This window comes from Myxocyprinus asiaticus, chromosome 19 (genome assembly GCF_019703515.2).
Source record: "Myxocyprinus asiaticus isolate MX2 ecotype Aquarium Trade chromosome 19, UBuf_Myxa_2, whole genome shotgun sequence".
In the NCBI taxonomy this organism is placed as follows: Eukaryota; Metazoa; Chordata; class Actinopteri; order Cypriniformes; family Catostomidae; genus Myxocyprinus; species Myxocyprinus asiaticus.
Genome location: NC_059362.1, coordinates 17,709,686 through 17,735,678, shown reverse-complemented (window position 1 = coordinate 17,735,678; position 25,993 = coordinate 17,709,686). Strand labels below are relative to the sequence as shown.

Sequence of the window (25,993 nt, the reverse complement as noted above, 5' to 3'; positions counted from 1 at the left end):
AAAGATGCAATGAAAGTGAATGGTAACCGAGACAGAATTTTCAGTTTTGAGTGAAGGATTCCTTTAAGAAATGCAGTGTGAAAAGAGAACACGGAGATCACACCTTTATATACAGAGTTGTATTATTCTTAAAAAAGAACAACTTTTAGTTGAGAACTGGCAGCTATATTTAGAAGCAGATGGGTGAGCAGTATTAGTGATATACCGAGCATTAATGACTTTTCTAAATAGAAAAGAGAACTGAAAACATTGTATAGTTAACTCTCTTCATCTTTTTCTATTTTTAGTCTTGTGCTGTCAATAGGTGTGTCCACTTTGTATCAGGTCAGCTAACAAAAGAGGCTGCCTGACTGGCTAATACCTGTGTTGAGTCTCACTTTAGTTCAGTGGATCTGTTTTTGCCCCTCCGCAGTCACATAACCAGGGTCAGACAAATGTCGGCTTAGAGATTCATGTGATTTCATATGTTTGTGTATTGGACTGTGTGAGATGTTGCACACATGTGCTTTATGCTGCTGTCATCACACAAAACCTGAAATGCCCTAGGAATATGAGACAAACCGTTCTTTATACTGTCTAGAGGAAGAGAGGTACTGAATGAAAACAATAGAGGAAGTGGCCTTTGTGTGTGAGAGAGAAAAAAAGAGTATGTTTCAGAACAAAAGCAAGATATTTATGTCTCGTGACTTGAGTCCTTGACAAGGGAACTGTAGCTGCTGAATCAGACTGAGGTTTCAGTTTCATAATATTCGTACATACTGTATGTACACTGCCTGTCAAAGGCTTGAACTCTCTTGACTGAATAAGACTGAGTGGTGTTTTTCATGACTTTAAATACCTTTTTATTTAAAGCAGGGTTTTTCTTTTTTTTTTTTTTTTCACCACTTGGGGGACATATAGTTGGAGCAGGTACCCCTTGTTATCTACAGAGTGGATAATAGTAATAGTAATAATAATAACAAAGAATGAGAAAGTGTCTAAACTTTTACCTGGAAGTGTAATATAATCTTCAGTATCAGATATTGTTCATGTTCATGTATATTGCCTTCAACTACATACATTACCAAACATTTGTCAGCACAGTAAATCTTGACCTAGCTTACTAAATTGAATGTGTTTCTATTCATCCTTGAGATCGGTTTTTAGAAGACAAACAAACAATGAAACCATGCAAGCTCATTAATTATTCAAGCCTGGTCCATGCTGGAAATACCAGCTTTGAAAAGTTAAGTACATTTTACTTATTTAATTTACTTGTGAAATTTACTCAAATTAGCAAATAAATATGACAAGGGTTTCTACTTTAAGATTAATACATGATGACACTTTGTAAAGATAATTAACAATCATAAATAATATTTACTTATTTAGCTATTACGTTAATGTTAACATGATTGAATTAAGTACAAATGTAGAATTTACTTAATATTTTCAATTCACGCTTAAACTAACATATCCAATGTTGAAAGTATCCTACTTAAAGGATTACTTCACTCAAAAATGATAATTCTCTCATCATTTACTCACCAAACGAAGATTTTTAGAAGAATATCTCAGCTCTGTCGATCCACATAATGCAAGTGAATGGTGATCAGGCCTCCGAAGCTCCAAAAAGCAGATAAAGTCAGCATAAACATAATCCACCAGATTCCAGTGGTTTAATTCTTGTCTTCTGAAGCGATCCAGTTGGTTTTGGGTGAGAACAGACCAAAATATAACTCCTTTTTCATTGTACATCTTGACAGCAGTCTCCATGCAATAATGATTTTAAGCTCATTTACACTTCCTAATGCACTTTCTAGAGCTCTGCGTATAAGTCAAGCACTAGGGAGTGTAATTGAGCTTGAAATCATGATTGTGTCTAGAGACTGCAATGGCAAGATGTACAGTGAAAAAGGAGTTAAATTTTGGACTGTTTTCCCCCAAAACCAACTGGATCACTTCAGAAGACATGGATTAAACCACTGGAGTCGTATGGATTACTTTTATGCTGACTTTATCTCCTTTCTGGAGCTTCAAAGGTCTGATCATCATTCACTTGCATTGTATGGACCTACAGAGCTTAAATATTCTTCTAAAAATCGTTATTTGTGTTCGGCAGAAGAAGGAAAGTCATCAGGGTAAGTAAATTATGAGAGGATTTTCATTTTTGGGTGAACTATCCCTTTAAGCTTTTCAGCTATATTTCATCACAAAATATTTTTTTCAATGTACTCTCTGCATAGATATTTCACTGTATCTAAGAATTCTAAGTCTGATATAAGAACATGTATTAAAGTAGTATTTTGGACCCACTTTATATTAGGTGGCCTTAACTACTATGTACTTAACCATTTGACACAATGTACTTATTATGTACATCTTGTTGCATTGTAATTACATTTAAAGTACTTGCATTACATTTGTAGTTACACTGTTAACTTTACCCCTAACCCAATCCTTACCCAAAACCTAACTCTAACCCCTAATCCTAACCCTACCCTTACTCCTAAACCTACCCATACCTCAACCTCAGTAGCAGCAAATGTGGGAATTTTGCAGAACAACATGTAGTTACACAGTAAATACATAGTCTTGTATATATTTAATGTTAGTACATAGTAGTTAAGGCCACCTAATATAAAGTGCGACCAGTATTTATATATTTTTTTTTTTAGCAGTGTGAGCTGAGGATATTAACTCAGAGCTGTGTTGCAAGCTTACCACTTCAATTCATGCATAAATAATATATTTAAATTGTGATTAAAATGAGAACATGCAGATTGTTACATATTAAAAACATTTAGGATTTTTCAGAACTTTTTACATAATTTCTTTTAGATGGCTAACTTTAAGTGAATAGCAAGCTTTGTTCTATGATTTTTATGACCAGCTGTTACTGCCTCTTGACTATTGTTTCAACCAGTGCAGATTTTCCATGGATCTTTACAGATTTGCTCATACTTGCTTCATTGCTACCAAAACTAATACTTTCAAAGAGTTCTGTACATTATTGAACTGAAGCCAGTCCCTCCCTCTCTATAGATCTCCTCACATGAGTGAACAGTGTTGTAATGGCAGATGGATATGAATTTGACCTGAACTACATTACAGAGCGCATCATTGCCTTAAGTTTCCACCAGTCCTGCACAGAGCAGACCTACCAGCACAACCTGCGCAGTATCACGCACATGCTGCAGTCCAAACATGCTGATCAATACATGGTGAGCAGCCAGAAACAACAACCATACATCAGTGTGTACCAACCAGAACTTACTTGTGCTATTAATCATAAGTCTTTGTGTATTTATTGACTGACCTTAGTGTAAATATGCTATTTCTATTTTTGAGTGTCATACTAGTTTGGGGTCTGTTGTGGTTATGTGTAACAAAACCCATATTTTGCCACAAACAGGTCATCAACTTATCTGAACCCAGGGATGACCTCAGCAGAATGAATCCCAGGGTAAAGTTAAGCCATGTGTCATATGACAATTGCCATGTGACTGTTACAGATGCTGTGTGATTAATCTATAACATATATAAATCTATCATAATCTGTCTACAGTAAATACGGTACATCTATTATAACAGTAAACAGTGGGGACCAGAAGTCTTGAGTCCAAAGTTGTGATTTAAAATTACATTTGAACTTAGTCATTAGTCAAATTGTAACAATAATCAATTTCTTTTGAGCAAAGGGTCATCAAAGCCAACCATTCAGTAACATCACAAAATGCTCTATGATCTCTCAAAAATCATGGTGAGATAACATGGATCATCAGGTTTTGCACAAACTTGTCAAGTCTGTGCCAGTTCAAATGCATGCTGTCTTTAAAACAAAGCACATTCCAAATTCTTAGACATTCTGAAATTCATGTTTCAGTAATTTTTGTATTCTACTTTTGACTCAGACAGTCATGCTGATAATATAGGACCCTATTTTAAGAGCACAACGCAGCACTATGCTTTAAATTATAACCGTAAAGTCAATGGGCATGGCCAGGAAGTTTTGGTATTTTAGTGCCAGCATGCACTAAGTCTAGGCGCAAGTGGGTTTGGGGAAATTGCGCGTGCAAAGTGCTAATGGGCTGGGTCAAGTGCAGTTTAATTCTGAGGTTCTTCTCCGGTTATTCCAGCGTCTGCGTCCATTTATGTAGTCCATTCCCTCAAGCACCAGTGATATAAACAAAGACAGCACATTAATAAGAAGTTGCTTGTGTAAATAAACTCTATGCAATTAATTAGAAGAATAGAAATGTGGACGTATATTATGTTGTGCGTGTAACTTGTTGAAGGCATATTTCTAAAACAGTGACACGTTCCTTTTATACGCGTGGAAAAATGTGGTTCTCCTCAGGGTTTGGATTTCGCTCCTTGAAGTTATGGAGAATGTTTGTATTATTAATAATTTTCATCTACTGAAACACAAATCAAGGCTAAAAACAGTGACTGTATCGGCACGCACTTCACTTCTACTGGTCGATTCTAATTAAATTAATTTATTGAAAAAAAATTCTAAATTCAAATTAAACTGCAAATGCAACTAAAATATAATAAAAATAACACAATGGTTAAAAAAAATAATACCAAATCTGGTTGCTGTCCTTTTCTGCATATCGCTGCCCCCTTCCGCATATCGTGGCGCTGTTTTGTGGTGTGTTCTGCATAACGCGGTCAGCGCATGCGGCCCCATTTCATGGCCGGCCCACTGGGAAAAGTCCCAGTTCTCCCAATGGCCAGTCCGCGCCTGCCACAAATGGCACAAACACTCCCACCCACGCCCACTTGCGCTTTGTGCTAGCAGGAAATTTTTATTTAGAATTAACACTCTCAGCAAGATTGGATAAGACGTAGCACACGGTTGTAGCGTGTAGCGCTGCAATGTTTAATTTAAAATATTTATTCAATTCGAAAACTGCAAAACCGAAGCATTTTGACTTGTGGACTGAAGACTTTTGGACTCCACTATAATGGTCTAAAGTATAACACTTACCCTAAATCACTGATTGTTAGGTGGTGGACTTGGGCTGGCCAGAGCAGCATGCTCCATCCCTTCATCTGCTTTGTTCAGTGTGTAAAAGCATGGACAACTGGCTCAGTGCACACTCTGAACATGTGCTACTCCTACACTGCAAAGTAAGACATCTACACTTGTTTAGTGTTTTCATTCTATCTAATTTCATTCTAATTATATTCTCAGGCTATAGTTTGTTATGTTTCCATTAGTGGTGCTTGCTAATCACTATAACTATTGATTTGAAAAATAAAAAATAAAAAACCTTAATCCTAAGTATTAAACTTCAATGTGTAACTCGTCTTGCACCATTTATGCTATGGACATGAATGATGCCTGACGTTTTGAGGCTTGTTGAAGAGAGGAGTGTTACTTTTTTTTTTTTACAATGTTGCTTGGTGGATGAAAAAGCAAGCAAAAAAAAAAAAAGAAGAAGAAAATGCATTAGAATTACACTATTTGAATGTTTATTTAAATGTGACTGTGAACCCCCCATGACCTTAGCACCAAAATATTAAAGAGACATGGGAAATCATGGAAATATTCAAGGGAAAGTGGCAAGTTACAGTAGTTTAGACTGTTTTCCCACCCAAATTCAGGCTTGAAAATAGCCTTCTCTGTGCCTTTGATATCACATCTCTTCTGATCTCCAACTACCGTGATAATACATTTGCCAAGAAGTGAAAGAACACAGTTTTGGTCTCGGTACTGTTAGGGTTAGGTTTAGGGTTAGTATAAATATATTAATGTAATTAATATAAATGTAATTACTGCTTAAATGTTAGTGAAAAACTGATGCCCTCTGCTTTTTATGTCACATTTGTTCAAAGAAGTAAGTTGCACTTGAATTGCGCAGCATGCTCGCGACAGTAGTTCCAGCTTCGGCCACTGGGGTAGTCCAGATATTTGGAAAGCATAGACTGATTTTAGCAGACAAAACATTCAACCTCCTGTCTAGCAGACAAAACATTCAACCTCCTGTCTAGCAGACAAGCAAAAATGTATTTCATCCTCCTGCTTGGGCAAGCACCACTCACTTTTTCTTTAGAAAAATGTAAATATCTGATTGTTGTTAGGAAGTCTTTGCAAATCTTGAACCTTCTTTTAGGAATGACACAGTTAGTTAATTTCTTCCTGTCTCTCTCATAGGGCAGCAAAGACAGGGTGGGTGTGGTAATATCCTCTTTCATCCAGCTGTCTTATGTTTCAACCAGGTAAAACTTAGAAATTCTTATCCATTGTAAACTATGATTAAAAAGACAAATAATTTCTCCTGTGAGCTTTTTGAGACATTTCTCATTTTCCATACATGTTGTCTCGCTGAAAGGGTCTTTACATGCTTCTGTTTTCAGTCTCAAAACATCTGGTTGTTTGTTTTTAAATTATACGTTCAGTCCCTAGAGTTGCTCGATCGGAACTTAATTTTTCAGAGCGATGCAAACAGTGTCTTATTTAATAAGCACTCTGAAGGAAACAAATGGTATTTGGTTCTAAATTAAGTGTAGATACTATGCTAGAGACACAATTGGACTTTGTACTAAAGCATTGTTTTGTTTTGTGATTCGTAAGAGATTTGTTGCCATGTCCACACTACCAGTAATGAGCAATATGGTTAATATTTGAAGTGATGAGCCATTATATTGATCATTTGAGATTACGGAATTGCTGATTATTAGATGTGTTTGCTCACTCTGGTGTGAGTTCCAAAATCTATCAAATGGCTTGCCAACTGATAATGCAGATTTTCTGTTTTCAAATATTAAATAGCCACATTGGACTGCTCAATACTCACACAAGTAACCAACAACACTGCAAAACATTAAGTATTTTTGTCTTGTTTTTTATAATAAAAATGTCCAAACATCCTTCAAACAAGATGTATTTACTAGTGAAGCAAAATAACAAAAGATTAGAATTCTTGTTTTTTTTTTTTTTTTTTTTTTTTTTTTTTTTTTTGACATCTAACAAATTTTAGTGAGATTTATGTTTAAAGGGATAGTTTACCTCAATATGAAAATTCTCTCACCATTTACTCACCCTCATGCCATCCCATATGTCCATACAATGCAAGTGAATGGTGGCCAGAACTTTGATTCTCCAGAAATCACATAAAGGCATCACAAAAGTAATCCATACGACTCCAGTGGTTAAACCCATGTCTTCTGAAGCGATATGATGAGTGTGGGTGAGAAAAAGATCAATATTCAAGTTCTTTTTTTACTATAAATCTCCACTTTCACTTCCGCATTCTTCTTCTTTTGATTTTTGCCGATTCACATTCTTTGTGCCACCTACTGGTCTGGGCTGGTAAAAGTTGGATATTTATAGTAAAAATGGTCTTAAATATTGATGTGTTTCTCAAAAGAAGACATTTTGCAAACTGTTTTTTTAAAGCATAAATCTTACTGAATTGTTCAGATTTCTTAAATTGAAAATATAATGTAATTTTGCTAAGCCTACTGTATCTAGTGTTAAGGATGTTTAGATATTTTTACTCAAAGAAGACAAAATTGCAGATAATTAAAACGATAGTTTGCAGTAAAATATACTGAAAAAAAAAACTGCATTTTGCTTCTCAAGTATATATATATATATATATTAGTATATAAGAATGTTTAGATATGTTTACTGGAAAACAAGAAAATACAAATTTTAATTTTTTTGCAGTGTAGATTTTAAAGGTTTGCACATTAATTTGTCAGCTATGTTTCATGTTCTTCATCCCGCTCTCTGTCTCTAGTGAGGAGCAAGCATTGGATCTGTACTCCATGAAGAAATTCTGCAGTGATAAAATGGCAAACCTCATGACTCCATCACAGAAAAGGCAAGGATTAGTATTATTATTTTGCAACAACTTCTTTTTGCCCTTTTTGCCGTAAAGGAATTTGCCTTAAAGAAACATTTCAAATACGCTACCAGCCAATAGTTTGGACACATTTGCTCATTCTTTATTATTGTTTTCACATTTTAAAATAATTAATCAACACAAATATATGGGATTTATGTAGTGATAAAAAAAAAGGCTAAAAAAAATAATACTAGCTTATATTTTAGCTTCTACAAAGTAGCCACCCTTTGCTTAGATTACAGCTTTTCAATCTCTGGGCATTCTCTCAAACAAATTCATGAAGTGTAGACACCTGGGATGCTTTTAAACATTATTGAAGGAGTTCATATGCTGGGCACTTATTGACTGCTTTTCCCCCTGACAATCCAGTCCAACTCCTGTATTTAAAAATAAATAAATAAAATAAAATTAAAAAATTAAAATTTAAGAAATTCATATAAAGGGCACACTTTTTTTTTTTTATTTGTCTACAAAACTAATTTCAAGCATGTAAGCAATAAGCATAAGCCTTTAGATCCAAAGGTCTATATTGTTATGAGAAACCGTTTCAATCAAAGTGTTTCCAAACTTTTGACTGGTAGTGTATACTGCTTTTCTCCTTGAAACTTTGTGTAGTTGGTGCTGTTGTGACTTTTTGTCAATCAGCAGTTTGTAAATGAGTGAAGGTTAAGCTGTGAACAGTGATTCAGGGTCACGGGACAGGAGGACATCCCTTTTTGCAGTTTGGATGTCCTGACATTATTCCCACTTCCTTTTTCTATGAAACATCTCTTTTTGTGCCTCTTATTTGCACTATCCTTAACGCCACCATCTCTCCACATGCATACAGTACGAACATGTAAATTGAGGATGAGTTTTACTTTAAACTCTTCCACTTACTATTTAGTGCATCATATTTTTTTTCCCCTTATATTCTCCCATGTTTTGAAACAGTTTTTAGCAGTAAGGTGAATGATTGTAATACCCATGGTTGCCCAGAGAATATCAACATAAATATTCGTCTCTGATCAGTTGCTGGAATCACACAAAGAAGCTGTTTTTGGCAGCACTGTAAAGAAACTATTTGTTCTCTTTGAGTTAGGCACACCCTGTATTGTAAATCAAGGAGAAATGTCTAAAAGTGTGGCGTCTGTCAGGTTTCATAATCAATAACACCTTTAAGTTGCAAGCGTTATCCTCAAATTGCATTCTTTTTAAATAATGATAACTGCATTTTTAGCTGTTTTATTATTGTGAAACATTGTTTTTCAGGTAATTTATACTAATCTGTTGACTTCATTTGAAGTTATGCTGGTATTGTGAGGGTGGATTTATTGTTGACTGGTATATAGAGATGTTAGTGTGAATGACAGAGGTGTTTGCGGATGGTTCAGGTATGTGCAGGTGTTTGGCAAGCTGCTAACCCGTCAGGTCCACATGAACTCTTCCCCTCTATTCATCCATCATATCAATATCCATCCCATTCCTGATTTTCACCCTACAGGTGAGGAAAAAACACACACACAACACACTGTGTTAGTAGATTCCAAATCATAAAATTATACTCTAAAAGAGTGGGTTTAAACAAGACTCACATGGCTCATTACACTTATCGTGGCTGTTCCAATATGAAATATCCACTGTGTGGCGCTAAAAGCGAGTACAATTAAAAAGGTTAATTAACCTAGTTTAAAATCAACAAAATTGACCTACTTACCATAAACCTTAAACCTAAACCTATAAAAAGCAAATGTGAAATGAAAAACGCAATTGCTGAAGCAACCATGACATTTTGTGGTGCTTCTGTGACACTTTCGGCTCACATGTCGACTTGCATGATTTTCAGGACAGACGTGCCATTATAAATGTATTTTGCTAAATAATTTATGAACCGTTAATCTGCCGTTTTACTTGTGTGAAAGTGAATAACAGTCATTGTTGTAGCACCTCTAGTGGTTGCTGCGATACATACAATGTGGAATTTAGCATTTTACAAAAATGTAGGTACATTTTATAATAAGGTATAATAAGCTTTTGCTTGGGTCTCTTGCTTCTCAGTTTTTAATTTTTGTTTTGTTTTGTTTTTTGCCTGAGAAAAAACCCTGATAGTAATTTCACGTGCATCTCCACTAGAGTTTCCAAAGAGATCTCATCAATGTAGTCTCATGTAGCCAGACCTATGACTGCGGCAAAGATCTGGGCTCTATAGCAGCTTTAATTGCCCATGAACCTAACTGACATGTTGAGTGACCAATCACAGTTGTTTGTTTCATTACGGGGTGTTTATGGGTGGGGTTATTGTAAAGATCAACATGGGGGGGTGGGGTAATTTATATTATGGCGCACGAGTCTCCGTGAGCGATTGCACAGAAGACACAGAAGAGCAGAAAAAGTTTAGAAAACCTTATTATAGAGAATTTCACAGACATAACTAAGTAAACTAAGAAGAAAATGCAGCTCTGCTCGTGGATACCCGCGTTTGTTTCTGCTAGGTGCCTCAAACGAAACTCTGAATATCTTTAAAAAAATGTGATGTCACTCAGGGGCGCCTGCAGGATTTAATCTGAGGGTACACACAGAAATCTGCCTAATAAACCTTATATCTAGTGGGGTCTGGGGTCATGGTTTTTTTTTTTTTTGTACAAAAAAACAACACCAAAGCGTTCAATTCTGGATGACTTTGAGATAAGCATTTGTTTTATTTTCTTGAGGATGTGCAGCATTCATGTAACTATTGACTAAGGCATTTCTTCTAGTAACCGTTCAGACAGACGCATTTTCGTGCTAAAAAAGCAAAACGCACCACAACGAATAGAGCAGAACGCAAGTGTCTCGAGACGCGTTTTATCAGTTGAAGTTATTTTAACGTGACAGCGTCTAAAAATGCAGCGCTCCCATGAGAGATGCTAAAACACAGTGAAACGTGACACAGTTCTCAAAAGACATTCATCTAGTGAATGTTTACATGGAAAAAGACTGAAAAACAGCGCGAGCGGATGCAAAAAACACGTTCAGTTTGAACAGCCCCTTTTTCACATGACACTCAAAGTTACCTCTCAAAAAGAGAGACTTTTGTTTCAGATGATTGTTGGCACATTTCCACTGTATCGAGCGCTGTTTGTTCTCTGTATTCGTAAATATCCCGATACTGTTTTACTGTTTGAAAAACTGCTCTAAATGATTCAGTGTGAGAGCGCACTGAACTAATTGTACTGAATCATGAATCAATTCAAACCGTTTTGTAAGCCTGTTTGGCCAATTCACTGAAAAGAACCAACTCAGAAAAATTATTCATTTGCAAATTGGGCATTGCTAGTTCTTTTAAACAGCCAATAGAAATACGGGACACATTTCATGATTGATGAAATATTCTGAGAGTAAATATTTCTTAGGTCAGTTGGAGCACTCATGGTATGCACAGTGCATACAGCCGTACAGCTGCAGGCACCCCTGATGTCACTAACTTGGCAAACTTGGGCACATTCTGTGATTATTTCATCCTCAAAAGTGCTCATTCCATCAGCGTGGAAACTTGTGAACACAACTCTGCTTCCAGGCAGACTGATAAAATGTCCTGTGTGTGTGCATTTACTCGTGGAAGTTTCATTGAACCTGCCAATCAGATTTGCGCTGAGTTGATCGAGACAGCGTTTTCCATTTTTTTTATTGGTGCTATAAGCATCAGACGTAGAACACAGATTGTGGGCGGTCCATGGGTGTGCCGTCTGAGGCTGAGACTATCAACAATGTCACAAACTGTGCTCAGATTTGCAAAGATACCTGCTATCAACAGTCAAAGATTTCATCGTTAACATTTCTTATAAAATTCTTCCAAGACCAAATGATGTGGTCTCTGCAATCTACATTGATTCTGTAGCTCTTTGCTCTTATTGTATCTCAACAAGTATCTTATTTGCGTCTATTTGTAGTTTTGCTGAAGTGAATTTAGGAGAAACATTTGAGAAAAAGCAGATACTTTAATGACATTTAACCAAGTCTTTTGAACTATGAAACATCTGAGCAATAAAATTTTTTCTCTGGGTTTGTTTCTTTTTAGTGTGTCAGATGTTTATCCGAGTGTATCAAGGCCTGCAGACTGTATACACAACAGGAGTACAGTGAGTCACAGTATATTATATATAAAAAATACAACAAAAGTATTTCTGCAATGACATTATATCTTTGTTTTATTGTGAAAATGGTGGCTGTATTATGTGTCAATGTGTCTATGCATGCATGCAAAGTGTTTTTGTATGACTCTCAGTCAGCTTGCTGTAGATCAAATGGACAGAATGTGTTTTGTTCTGGAACCCCCACAGATGTTCAAAGGTGATATCATGGTGAGATGTCTATACATCCCTCTCTTTCTCTTGCAAATACACAAACAGAAAGCAGTGACCTTATGAATGTTGCAAACCTTATTGTGTTTATTTGACATTCTTCTTCCCTGCAGATTGCATGTTATCATAAAAATGTTTCCATGAGGACCCATGAGATAGTGTTTAGTGTGCAGTTCCATACAGGCTTTCTGTGTGGACAAATGCTTTCTCTGAAGAAAGAAGACCTTGATCATGCAAACAAAGGTACATGTGCGACCCAAAACTGCTTTTGATAACGTCACAATAATAGGATTTAATCCCAAATATGTTTGTACTACAAATTATTTTTAGGAGACAGGTTGGTGTTTCTTTTTCAGATCCTGAATAGAAGTGTGTGTGTGTGTGTGTGTGTGTGTGTGTGTGTGTGACTGAGCATGTGAATGTGCAGTGTTTTTACGTAAATAATGACAGACAAGACACAGGCGGATCTGAGAAATAGACTTACAAATTAACTCTTTACTCACAGACAAATACACACAAACACACATACACACACACACACACATGTTTTAATTGGCTATCGAAATAAGAAAATACTATAAACTTTTATTGTTTTTATATAAAGCTAAATATAATCACTTTTGACTAACCTTAAACTTTTTGCATTTTAATGATTAAAAATTCGTAATAAACTAATTAATATATATATATATATATATATATATATATATTGGTAATGCTTTACAATAAGTTCTATTTGTTAACATTAGTTAATGTATTAGGTACAGTGTTGGGTAAGTAACTAAAAAAAAAAGAATCCACTGCAAATTACTGAATTCTTATAATCAGATTACTTTACTAATTACTTCATTGAAAAAGTAATTGCATTACTAATTACTGTACTTTTAAGCTACCTTCTAAAACACTTGGCACAAGTTTTTTTGTATATCAAAATAATGTCGATTTTCTTCTTGTTCAGTGTCACACACCCTTTAGCTGTCACTGAAATGCAAACAGATGTACATATGAACATTTTAATTGTATTACACATAAATGTATTTTTTGGAAATATTTGTAACCCAAGTAATGTACTTAAAAGTAATTACTTTCAGTGAAAGTCAGTAACTGTAATCGGATTACAAGAATTTAAAATGTAATGTGCTTTTTGTGCCTAAAAGTAATTTTATTACAGTAACTAACTACTTTGTAATCCAATTACATCCAACACTGATTAGGTATCATGAACTAACAAATAAACAGTTATTTTTTCAGAGCATTTATTAATCTTGGTTAATGTTAATTTATCATTGTATGTTCATGTAAGTTCATATTGCATTAACTAATGTTAACATATACAACTTTTAATGTAAATAAAATGTATCAGTATATGTAGAAATGAACATAAACCAAGAATAATGAATGCTGTAAAAGTACTGTTCATTGTAAGGTCATGTTAATTAAGTTGTAGTGTAGTTAACAAACATTAATGAATGCAGCCTCATTGTAAAGTGTTACCAATTTATGAATCGTTTATCCAGTGCAGTGCATCACTGGATGTTACAAAAGGGAGAAAGACTCAGCAAGATTCAGCTCACCTTTAGGAACAGTTTTGTCCCCCAAACTATAGTTATATACTACACTTCTGCCATCCTTGTGCAATGGGAAACCTTACACAATCAATATAACTGTCATTTGGATTGACAGAAGCATAGAAAGGTCACATGGCTGTGGAGAGTGTGTTTATAAGTCACTGATTCATCAGCTGTCATGAAACACGTCTGTCATGTGTGTTGATGTTCCCGCATTGCTGTGCGGTACAGTTTTTCTATTACATACAGTCTATATCATTTGTTCTTGTCTCCATTCAAGATCCAAGATTTCCAGAGAACGGTGTGGTGGAGGTGCTGTTTTCCAAGAACGTTGAAGGAGATCCATCCCTTGCTTCAGGTATGCTCACATTTCTGTTTGATTGTTCCTGTAATGTTGTTAAAACAACAGCTGAAAGAGGTTCAGAACTGTTTGAAGTAAAAAAGGTTTTTTTTTGTTTTTTTTTGCTTGTTTATCCATTTCAAGGTTGTGGTTGTGTTGAAAATGACCATCTAGATTCACTGGCTCAGTGGGACTCATGTGAAAATGTTCCAGCAGGAGGTAACACATCCTCTGTCACCTAAATGAGTGATCACAAAGTTCTTTAGAATGTCAAGATTAGTGGTCGCACAGTGTGGGGTTTTTAATGGCTGATTCCATACTGTATCAGTAGAGCAGGGTCAACAATGTCCGATTTAAATAGCAAGACTATATAGCGTTGTTTGTCACACTATAATATGTGGTAAGTTGTCATTATGGGAACCTGCTGTTTATTGACACTGATTTGAGAAAATGCCTTCTTTTAAACTATCAAATGCTTTCTAAAGTATAAAAAGTCCATCTTTAGGGGGCCTGGGTAGCACAGTGAGTAAAGACGCTGACTACCACCCCTGGAGTTTCAAGTTCAAATCCAAGACGTGCTGAGTGACTCCAGCAAGGTCTCTTAAGCAACCAAATTGGCCCGGTTACTAGGGAGGGTAGAGTCACATGGGGTAACCTCCTCGTGGCCACTATAATGTGGTTCTCGCTCTCGTTGGGCGTGTGAATAGGAGAATAGCGTGAAGCCTTCACACGCGCTAGGTCTCCGCGGTAACGTGCTCAAAAAGCCACGTGATAAGATTCGCGGATTGACTGTCTCAGATGTGGAGGCAACTGAGATTCGTCCTCCGGCACCCAGATTGGGGCAAGTCACTACACCACCACGAGCACTTAGAGTGCAATGGGAATTGGGCATTCCAAAGAAAAAAAATGTGTTATCAAACAAATCTGTATTTAAAAATTTATTTTAGGCTGTTTAATGGCTTTTCAGGAAAATTTAAAAAGTACAACATTATGAAACACTAGATAATTAAAAAGAATGCAAAAGGAAACAGAATTTGTATAAAAGCACATGTGACAGCTTAGAACCTTTCGGTTAAAATCTACCTTTATCGCATAATTGAACCCTTAACTGAATGAATGCCAGTGTGATTTTATTTCATTGTGTTCACTTGTTTACCCAACAACTGCAGAAAAAATTTGATGATATTGAAATTTTAGTTTGGAAGATTGAATTTGCAATAATTATTTTAATTTAAGTCAGACGTTGGAAACAATTTACAAAGCAACTGCTAAAGAAAAACATTTATGCAACTGGACTTTTAAAGGAACATTCCGTGTTTTATACAAGTTAAGCTCAATCGACAGCATTTGTGGCATAATATTAATTACCACAAAAATGTATTTCGACTCGTCTCTCCTTTTCTTTAAAAAAAAAAGCACAAATCTGGGTTACAGTGAGACACTTTCAATGGAAGTGAATGGGGCCAAACTGTAAACGTTAAAATACTCACTGTTTCAAAACTATAGCCACAAGACATAAACAATATGTGTGTTAACATGATTTTAGTGTTATAAAATCACTAACAAACCTTTTCTGTGTAAAGTTATAGCCAATTTTACAACAATGTTACATGACGATGTAATGTCAACAAACCCTAAAACCCCAAAATGATGATTTTAACAACTTTACATCTCAAATAACACATGAGTTTTAACAGAAGAATTCATGTAAGTGCTTTTATAAAATTATAAGCTTCACATTTCTTTGTTTAAACCCTCCAAAAATTGGCCCCATTCACTTCCATTGTAAGTACATCACTGTAGCTTCAATTTTTGCTATTTTCAAAGGAAAGGAGGGACGAGTTGAAATGTTTTTTGCGGTAATCAACATTATGCCACAAATGTTGTCGATTGAGCTTAACTTGTATTGAACCCGATATATTCCTTTAACTAAAGACCTTTAGTTACTGAAATAAAGCCCTTGTGACAACTAACCTCAATCAACCCTATATATGATATTATGACATCAAACTTTACACAGTATTTACCAAAAATATTGTAATATTTCACTCAAACAGTAAATTTTGGAAAAGAACAAGGGAGGAGTAACAATTCTGTTAATCAGCCATTATGTCATTGTTGTCTGTCAATGCAGGTAGTCTACAAAAGCCCAAAAAACATTTGTAACACATCATAATTTTTTTTCTTTTTCTGGAGTTTTGTTCATTTGTTGTTTATCTGTTTCAAACAGATCGGTCTATATATATTTACAACATCTTTAGTAACACACTAGAAATGCACAAATCTGACATGTCTTCATAATACTTGCAGGACCTCATAAGGACCCTTATGTGACTTTAGTGGTAAAACCATGGCATTGTGGCTCTTTATTTTAAGAGAGAAAACAAAGAATGAATGCACATGGAGGAACATGTTTATTTTGGGATGTAAAGAACAGTTTTCAGAGACACAAAGTCTCGGTAATGGTCTAGTAATTGTCAGGCTACAGGAAACACCCTTTATCTTTAAAACCCTTATTAAATCTGGGCACTGTTAGCTGTGGCAAATTGGAACATATGAGACTTCTCAGGCATGAACCTCCTTCAATAATAGTAAAATTCTTGTATTCCACCCTCATCTAATCTTGGTTGAGGTCTCCAGACCATAATGAGCTCCCAACCAGACCTGCCAGTTACCATACTGTGATGAGAGAGGGCATGCTCAAAGAACTGAGTACAATGTTTTGTCCAAGTGAACACAGAAGAGTCATAACAGACTAAATGAATCATCAAGTGCCACCATGTGGGAAGTGGGGTAACATTTAGTGCTAGATTTTACTTCTAAACAAGGAGAAATGAGACAGTGGTAAAACAAAATGTCCATTTTGGAAAAAAGGTACCTTGGATCATTTAGTAATTCAGTGATAACTTTTGGCAAGTTACCAACATATATGATACATCTTTTTTGATGTGCATAAATTTGGTTCGATGTAAATGTCATTTTACCTAGCATGTAGAATATTTTCTTTGACTTGCAAAAACAGGTTTTAGCCTATAAAAATCTTTTTCCCATGTGCTCTTCTTAATCACAGATGGCTAGAAAGGATGGGCACGTATGTATATGGCCACATACCAAAACACTTACCAGTGGCACATTTTACCCCACTCTCTGCTATTATTTAAAAGTAAATTTGCTTCATGGATTTGAATTCGGTGAGTGTTTAACTTCATCAAAATGAACTTTGTTCTCCTCGTCCAGATAAAGTTCAGTGATCAGATAGGAACTATTAAGTTAGTGCACTTGTTAGGGTGACCTTTCCATTGCTTTTGGCTGCACAGAGTAAAGTGTTTTGTATAGTAAAGCTTGGGAAATTGGAAATTCCAAGGGGTAATATTTAAAGGATGGCAGTTTCTGTCTGCGACTCTTTACAAAAATCAATCCAAACAGCTAAATGTGCATGTGAATGTGTCACATGGTACTGAGGGTTGATGCACATCTGGTTGTGTGATTCAGTTCTGAGCAGCCATGTAATTTAATGATAACTGATGGTTGGAGCACAAACAGCCTTCACAATTTACAATACATAAGCTCAAATATAGCATTGCACACACTCACAAACACACTTGTATGTCTGTAATTATTCCCAGTTGAAGCGACAAACAGTCTGAAGGAATGCTGCTACCAAATAATCAAATCTTTCTTTCTTTCTTTCATTAATTCTTTTTCTTTCTTTTTCTTTTTTCTTTCATTCAGTTTTTCATTAATTCTTTCTTTCTTTCTTTCTTTCTATCTAACCTACTTTTTTATCTACAATATCAAATAACTCCCCTTTTCTCTTTTTTCTTTCTTTCTGTCATTCTTTTTCAGTCTTTCTTTCATTCATTCATTCATTCATTCAGTTATTCATCAATTTTCTGTCTTTTTCTTTCCTTCATTGTTTTTCATTAATTCTTTTCTTTCTTTCTTTCTTTTTCTTTCTTTCAGTTTTTCATTAATTCTTTCTTTCTTTCTTTCTCTTTATCTACAATATCAGTACCTCCCTTTTGCTCTCTTTCTTTCTTTTCTTTCATTCATTCATTCAGTTATTCATCAATTTTTGTGTCTTTTTCTTTTTATTGTTTTTCATTTTTTTCTTTCTTTTTCTTTCCTTTCTCTTTTCTATTTTCTTTCATTCAGTTTTTCATTAATTCTTTCTTTTGTTCTTTTTCTTTCTTTCTTTCTTTCTTACTCTTTATCTACAATATCAGTACCTCCCTTTTGCTCTCTTTCTTTCTGTCTTTCTTTTCTTTCTTTCATTCAGTTTTTCATTAATTCTTTCTTTTGTTCTTTTTCTTTCTTTCTGTCTTTCTTTTTCTTTCTTTCATTCATTCAGTTTTTCATTCTTTCTTTTGTTCTTTTTCTTTCTTTTCTTTCTTTTTCTTTCATTCAGTTTTTCTTTCTTTCTTTCTTTCTTTTCTTACTCTTTATCTACAATATCAGTACCTCCCTTTTGCTCTCTTTCTTTCTTTCTTTCTTTCTTTCTTTTTCTTTCTTTCATTTAATTTTTCATTAATTCTTTCTGGTTTCTTTTCTTTTCTTTTCTTTCTTTCTTTCTTTCATTCATTCAGTTTTTCATTAATTCTTTTTCATTGTTTTCATTAATTCTTTTCATTCTTTTTTCTTTCATTCAGTTTTTCTTTTTCTTTCTCTTTATCTACAATATCAATACCTCCCTTTTTGCTCTCTTTCTTTCTTTTCATTCATTCATTCAGTTATTCATAAATTTTTGTGTCTTTCTTTCTTGTTTTTCATTATTTTCTTTCTTTTCTTTTCTTTTTTCTTTCATTCAGTTTTTCATTAATTCTTTCTTTTGTTCTTTTTCTTTCTTTTCTTTCTTTTTCTTTCATTCAGTTTTTCATTCTTTCTTACTCTTTATCTACAATATCAGTACCTCCCTTTTGCTCTCTTTCTTTCTGTCTTTCTTTCTTTCTTTTTCTTTCTTTCATTTAATTTTTCATTAATTCTTTCTGGTTTCTTTCTTTCTTTCTTTCATTCATTCAGTTTTTCATTAATTCTTTTCATTCTTTCTTCTTTCATTCTGTTTTTTTTTCTCTTTATCTACAATATCAATACCTCCCTTTTTGCTCTCTTTCTTTCTTTTCATTCATTCATTCAGTTATTCATCAATTTTTGTGTCTTTTTCTTTCTTTCATTGTTTTTCATTATTTTCTTTCTTTTTCTTTCTTTCCTTTCTTTCTTTTCTTTTTTCTTTCATTCAGTTTTTCATTAATTCTTTCTTTTGTTCTTTTTCTTTCTTTTCTTTCTTTTTCTTTCATTCAGTTTTTCATTCTTTCTTTCTTACTCTATCTACAATATCAGTACCTCCCTTTTGCTCTCTTTCTTTCTGTCTTTCTTTCTTTCATTCAGTTTTTCATTAATTCTTTCTTTTGTTCTTTTTCTTTCTTTTCTTTCTTTCATTCAGTTTTTCATTCTTTCTTTCTTTTACTCTTTATCTGCAATATCAGTACCTCCCTTTTTGCTCTCTTTCTTTCTTTTCATTCATTCATTCAGTTATTCATCAATTTTTGTGTCTTTTTCTTTCTTTCATTGTTTTTCATTATTTTCTTTCTTTTTCTTTCTTTCCTTTCTTTCTTTTCTTTTTTCTTTCATTCAGTTTTTCATTAATTCTTTCTTTTGTTCTTTTTCTTTCTTTTTCTTTCATTCAGTTTTTCATTCTTTCTTTCTTACTCTATCTACAATATCAGTACCTCCCTTTTGCTCTCTTTCTTTCTGTCTTTCTTTCTTTCATTCAGTTTTTCATTAATTCTTTCTTTTGTTCTTTTTCTTTCTTTTCTTTCTTTCATTCAGTTTTTCATTCTTTCTTTCTTTTACTCTTTATCTGCAATATCAGTACCTCCCTTTTGCTCTCTTTCTTTCTTTCATTCAGTTTTTCATTAATTCTTTCTGGTTTCTTTCTTTTCTTTCTTTCTTTCTTTCTTTCATTCATTCAGTTTTTCTTTCTTTCTTTCTTTCTTTCTTTCTTTCTTTCTTTATCTACAGTATCAATACCTCCCTTTTGCTCTTTCTTTCTTTTCTTTCATTCATTCATTCATTCAGTTATTCATAAATTTTTGTGTCTTTCTTTCTTTCATTGTTTTTCATTATTTTCTTTTTTTCTTTCTATCCTTCTTTCTTTCTTTTCTTTCTTTCTTTCATTCAGTTTTTCATTAATTCTTTCTTTTGTTCTTTTTCATTCTTTCTTTCTTTCTTACTCTTTATCTACAATATCAGTACCTCCTTTTGCTCTCTTTCTTTCTGTCTTTCTTTCATTCAGTTTTTCATTAATTCTTTCTTTTGTTCTTTTTCTTTCTTTCTTTCTTTTCTTACTCTTTATCTACAATATCAGTACCTCCCTTTTGCTCTCTTTCTTTCTGTCTTTCTTTTCTTTCTTTCATTCAGTTTTTCATTAATTCTTTCTTTTGTTCTTTTTCATTCTTTCTTTCTTTCTTACTCTTTATCTACAATATCAGTACCTCCCTTTTGCTCTCTTTCTTTCTGTCTTTCTTTTCTTTCTTTCATTCAGTTTTTCATTAATTCTTTCTGGTTTCTTTCTTTTCTTTCTTTCTTTCTTTCATTCTTTTTCTTTCTTTCATTCAGTTTTTCATTAATTCTTTCTGGTTTCTTTCTTTTCTTTCTTTTTCTTTCATTCAGTTTTTCATTCTTTCTTTCTTTCTTTCTTACTCTTTATCTACAATATCAGTACCTCCCTTTTGCTCTCTTTCTTTCTTTCATTCAGTTTTTCATTAATTCTTTCTGGTTTCTTTCTTTTCTTTCTTTCTTTCTTTCATTCTTTTTCTTTCTTTCATTCAGTTTTTCATTAATTCTTTCTTTTGTTCTTTTTCTTTCTTTTCTTTCTTTTTCTTTCATTCAGTTTTTCATTCTTTCTTTCTTTCTTTCTTTCTTTCTTTCTTACTCTTTATCTACAATATCAGTACCTCCCTTTTGCTCTTTCTTTCTTTCTGTCTTTCTTTCATTCTTTTTCTTTCTTTCATTCAGTTTTTCATTAATTCTTTCTTTTGTTCTTTTTCTTTCTTTTCTTTCTTTTTTCTTTCATTCAGTTTTTCTCTTTCTTTCTTTCTTTCTTACTCTTTATCTACAATATCAGTACCTCCCTTTTGCTCTTTCTTTCTTTCTGTCTTTCTTTTTCTTTCTTTATTTCATTCAGTTTTTCATTAATTCTTTCTTTTGTTCTTTTTCTTTCTTTCATTCAGTTTTTCTTTCTTTCTTTCTTTCTTTTCTTACTCTTTATCTACAATATCAGTACCTCCCTTTTGCTCTCTTTCTTTCTGTCTGTCTTTCTTTCTTTCTTTTTCTTTCTTTCATTTAATTTTTCATTAATTCTTTCTGGTTTCTTTCTTTCTTTCTTTCTTTTTTCTTTCATTCAGTTTTTCTTTCTTTCTCTTTATCTACAGTATCAATACCTCCCTTTTGCTCTTTCTTTCTTTTCTTTCATTCATTCATTCATTCAGTTATTCATCAATTTTTGTGTCTTTCTTTCATTGTTTTTCATTATTTTCTTTCTTTTTCTTTCATTCTTTCTTTCTTTCTTACTCTTTATCTACAATATCAGTACCTCCCTTTTGCTCTCTTTCTTTCTTTCTATCTTTCTTTCTGTCTTTCTTTCTTTCATTCAGTTTTTCATTAATTATTTCTTTTGTTCTTTTTCTTTCTTTTCTTTCTTTTTCTTTCATTCAGTTTTTCTTTCTTTCTTTCTTTCTTTTCTTACTCTTTATCTACAATATCAGTACCTCCCTTTTGCTCTCTTTCTTTCTTTCTTTCTTTCTTTCATTCAGTTTTTCATTAATTCTTTCTGGTTTCATTCTTTTTCTTTCTTTCATTCAGTTTTTCATTAATTCTTTCTTTCTTTCTTTCTTTCTTACTCTTTATCTACAATATCAGAACCTCCCTTTTGCTCTCGTTCTTTCTGTCTTTCTTTCTTTTCTTTCTTTTTCTTTCATTCAGTTTTTCTTTCTTTCTTTCTTACTCTTTATCTACAATATCAGTACCTCCCTTTTGCTCTCTTTCTTTCTTTCTTTCAGTTTTTCATTAATTCTTTCTGGTTTCTTTCTTTTCTTTCTTTCTTTCATTCAGTTTTTCATTAATTCTTTCATTGTTTTCATTAATTCTTTTCATTCTTTCTTTTTTCTTTCATTCAGTTTTTCATTAATTCTTTCTTTTGTTCTTTTTCTTTCTTTTTCTTTCATTCAGTATTTCATTCTTTCTTTCTTTCTTTCTTACTCTTTATCTACAATATCAGTACTTCCCTTTTGTTCTCTTCTGTCTTTCTTTTTCTTTCTTTCTTTCATTCAGTTTTTCATTAATTCTTTCTTTTGTTCTTTTTCTTTCATTCAGTTTTTCTTTCTTTCTTTCATTCAGTTTTTCATTAATTCTCTTTTGTTCTTTTTCTTTCATTCAGTTTTTCTTTCTTTCATTCATTCAGTTTTTCATTAATTCTTTCTTTCATTGTTTTCATTAATTCTTTTCATTCTTTCTTTTTTCTTTCATTCAGTTTTTCATTAATTCTTTCTTTTGTTCTTTTTCATTCTTTCTTTCTTTCTTTCTTACTCTTTATCTACAATATCAGTACCTCCCTTTTGCTCTCTTTCTTTCTGTCTTTCTTTCTTTTTCTTTCTTTCATTCAGTTTTTCATTAATTCTTTCTTTTGTTCTTTTTCTTTCTTTTCTTTCTTTTTCTTTCATTCAGTTTTTCTTTCTTTCTTTCTTTCTTTTCTTACTCTTTATCTACAATATCAGTACCTCCCTTTTGCTCTCTTTCTTTCTTTCATTCAGTTTTTCATTAATTCTTTCTGGTTTCTTTCTTTTCTTTCTTTCTTTCTTTCTTTCATTCTTTTTCTTTCTTTCATTCAGTTTTTCTTTAATTCTTTCTTTTGTTCTTTTTCTTTCTTTTCTTTCTTTTTTCTTTCATTCAGCTTTTCTTTCTTTCTTTTTTTACTCTTTATCTACAATATCAGTACCTCCCTTTTGCTCTCTTTCTTTCTGTCTTTCTTTTTCTTTCTTTCATTCAGTTTTTCATTATTTCTTTCTTTTGTTCTTTTTTTCTTTTTCTTTCATTCAGTTTTTCATTCTTTCTTTCTTTCTGTCTTTCATTCAGTTTTTCATTAATTCTTTCTGGTTTCTTTCTTTCTTTCTTTCCTACTGTTTTTATCTACATTATCAATACCTCCAGTTTTCTGTCCTTTTTCTTTCTTTTTCTGTCTTTTTTCATTCAATTATTCATCAAAATTTTCTCTTTCTTTCATTTAGTTATTCATCAGTTTATTCTGTCTTTCATTCAGTTTTCATTCCTTTCTTTCTATCCTACTCTTTAATCTACAATATCAATACCTCCCTTTTGCTCTTTCTTTCTTTCTTTCTTTCTTTCTTTTTCTTTCTTTCATTCAGTTTTTCATTCAATCTTTCTGTCTTTTTCATTCAGTTTTTCATTAATTCTTTCTGTCTGTCTGTCTTTCTTTCCTACTCTTTTTATCTAATTTATCAATACCTCCTGTTTGCTGTCTTTTTTCTTTCTTTCTATCTATCCTACTGTTTTTATCTTAAATATCAATATCTCCCTTTTGCTTTTTTCTTTCTTTCTTTCTTTCTTTCTGTCTTTCTATCATTCAGTTATTCATCAGTTTTTTCTGTCTTTTTCTTTCATTCAGTTTTCTTTCTCTTTCTTTCTTTCATTCAGTTATTCATCAGTTTTTTCTGTCTTTTTCTTTCATTCAGTTTTTTTCTCTTTCTTTCTTTCTTTCTCTCTTTCTTTCCAGCTCTTTTTATTTACAATATCAATGCCTTTTTGATCTCTTTTCTTTCTTTCTTTCATTCAGTCTTTCATTAATTCTTTCTTTATGATTTTCTTTCTTCTTTCTTTCTTTCTTTCATTTAGTTTTTTGTTAATTCTTTCTTTCCTACTGTTTTTATCTACATTATCAATACCTCCCATTTTCTGTCTCTTTTCTTTCTTTTTCTTCTTTCTTTTTTTCTTTCATTCAATTTTTCATTAATTGTCTCTGTTTGTCTTTTTTCTTTTCTTTCAGTTTTTCTTTCATTCTCTTTCTTTCCTACTGTTTTTATCTACATTATCAATACCTCCCATTTTCTGTCTCTTTTCTTTCTTTTTCTTCTTTCTTTTTTTCTTTCATTCAATTTTTCATTAATTGTCTCTGTTTGTCTTTTTTCTTTTCTTTCAGTTTTTCTTTCATTCTCTTTCTTTCCTACTGTTTTTATCTACATTATCAATACCTCCCATTTTCTGTCTTTTTTCTTTCTTTCATTCTTTTTCTGTGTTTTTTTTCATTCAGTTATTCATGAAATTTTTCTCTTTCATTCATTTAGTTATTCATCAGTTTTTTCTCTTTTCTTTCTTTCTTTCTTTCTTTCTTTCTTTCTTTCTTTCTTTCCTACTCTTTATTTACAATATCAATGAATCTTTTGCTCTCTCTTTTCTTTGCTCTCTCTTCATTCAGTTTTTCATTAATTCTTTCTTTCTGACTTTCTTCTTTCTTTCATTCAGTTTTTCATTCTTTCTTTCTTTCTTTCCAACTCTTTTTATCTGCATTATCAATACCTCCCGGTTGCTGTCTTTTTTCTTTTTTTCTTTCTTTCATTCAGTTTTTCATTAATTCTTTCTTTTTCTTTCTTTCTTTTTCTTTCATTCAATATTTCATTAATTCTTTCTTTCTCTTTCAATCAGTTCTTAATTTTTTCATTTTTTCTTTTTTCATTAATTCTTTCTTTCTGTTGTTTTCTTTCTTTCATTCAGTTTTCATGAATTATATCTGTCTTTCTTTCTTTCTTTCTTTCTTTCTTTCTTTCTTTCTTTCTTTCTTTCTATCCTACTCTTTTTATCTACAATATCCATACCTCCCTTTTGCTCTCTTTGTTCTTTTTTCTTTCTTTCTTTCTTTCTTTCTGTTACTCACCCTCTTTTACCTTGGCAAAATAAAAAAATACAACAAACAAACACTAAACACTGGAGTAGGTTTCCTGGGGCAGCAGCAGGCATGAAGTGCAGCCAGCACCTCTTTAAATAAGCAGGACTCCAGGTGTAGCAGGTTAGAGTCTCCACCTAAATCTTATTGGCAGCCTACACAGGAAAAAACAGAAGCCAAAGAGCAGGGGCTCATAACACCCCCAACCATAAAACATTAAATAATCAAAAATTATTAAATGAAACACAGATAAATCTAACAATACCTGCAATATACCTACTGCCTGGAACAAAAGCAGAAGCACAATTCAGACAGGTCCAAAGGAATAAAAAAGGCAGTTCAATAACAGGACAGTGGTGTGGACAGAAGAAAGAAAAGAGTATCTACTAAAACACATTTCAAGAGTTATTACCAAACACACTTAGGCCAACTGAAGAACTAGCAACATGCTTGAAGTGAGTGAAATAATTGTCATCCTTTTCCACAGAACAAATGTTTCTATTTATATTGAATTCAGTAGTAATTGCAGTAAGAGCAGTAGCAGTTCAGTTGAGCTAAAGGCCTAAATTTCTAGCGCTTTCAAAAGGCAGGTTCTTTTCCTTTTCCAATTTTTTTTCTTTTTTTTCTTTGACACAAGAGAAGTAACCCATTAAAGCCTAGCATAGAGAAAAATACAATTAAGTAAAAACTAGACTCTACCCCATAAATTAGCCTAAACATATGGCCAAGCAAAAGCGACTTCAAAACAACAGCAAAATAGTGGTTGTGAAGAGCCACCACTCAAAACTGCCACATGTCTAAAATCAAAATGCAGCAGAAATGAAGCATGCTATGGGAAGCAAAGTAGCAAAGCATGCCAGCGACAGAACCAAAGCATCCTACGAAACTCAAAGTAGCAATGCATGCCAAAGCCAGAAACAAAAGCATGCTACAAACAACAAAAGTAGCAATGCTGGACAATGGCAGAAATG

The 25,993-nt window shown here is 33.0% G+C and overlaps 1 protein-coding gene across 4 annotated transcripts in view; it reads left to right on the top strand.

Annotated features, from left to right (window-relative positions):
- LOC127410373 (tensin-3-like) overlaps positions 1-25,993 on the top strand; it is a 75,003-nt gene that overhangs the window by 616 nt on the left and 48,394 nt on the right. The window contains exons 2-12 of one of the 4 annotated variants that reach the window (XM_051645602.1): positions 3,025-3,203; positions 3,395-3,445; positions 4,996-5,118; positions 6,146-6,210; positions 7,737-7,820; positions 9,218-9,327; positions 11,881-11,941; positions 12,088-12,163; positions 12,277-12,406; positions 14,012-14,089; positions 14,216-14,290. In XM_051645602.1, the coding sequence (XP_051501562.1) occupies positions 3,054-3,203; positions 3,395-3,445; positions 4,996-5,118; positions 6,146-6,210; positions 7,737-7,820; positions 9,218-9,327; positions 11,881-11,941; positions 12,088-12,163; positions 12,277-12,406; positions 14,012-14,089; positions 14,216-14,290 (1,003 nt within the window). In that variant the 5' untranslated portion in view covers positions 3,025-3,053. Of the gene's footprint in view, positions 1-3,024; positions 3,204-3,394; positions 3,446-4,995; positions 5,119-6,145; positions 6,211-7,736; positions 7,821-9,217; positions 9,328-11,880; positions 11,942-12,087; positions 12,164-12,276; positions 12,407-14,011; positions 14,090-14,215; positions 14,291-25,993 lie in introns of those variants that run through there. The other 3 variants (XM_051645604.1, XM_051645603.1, XM_051645605.1) reach the window with 3 other exon arrangements.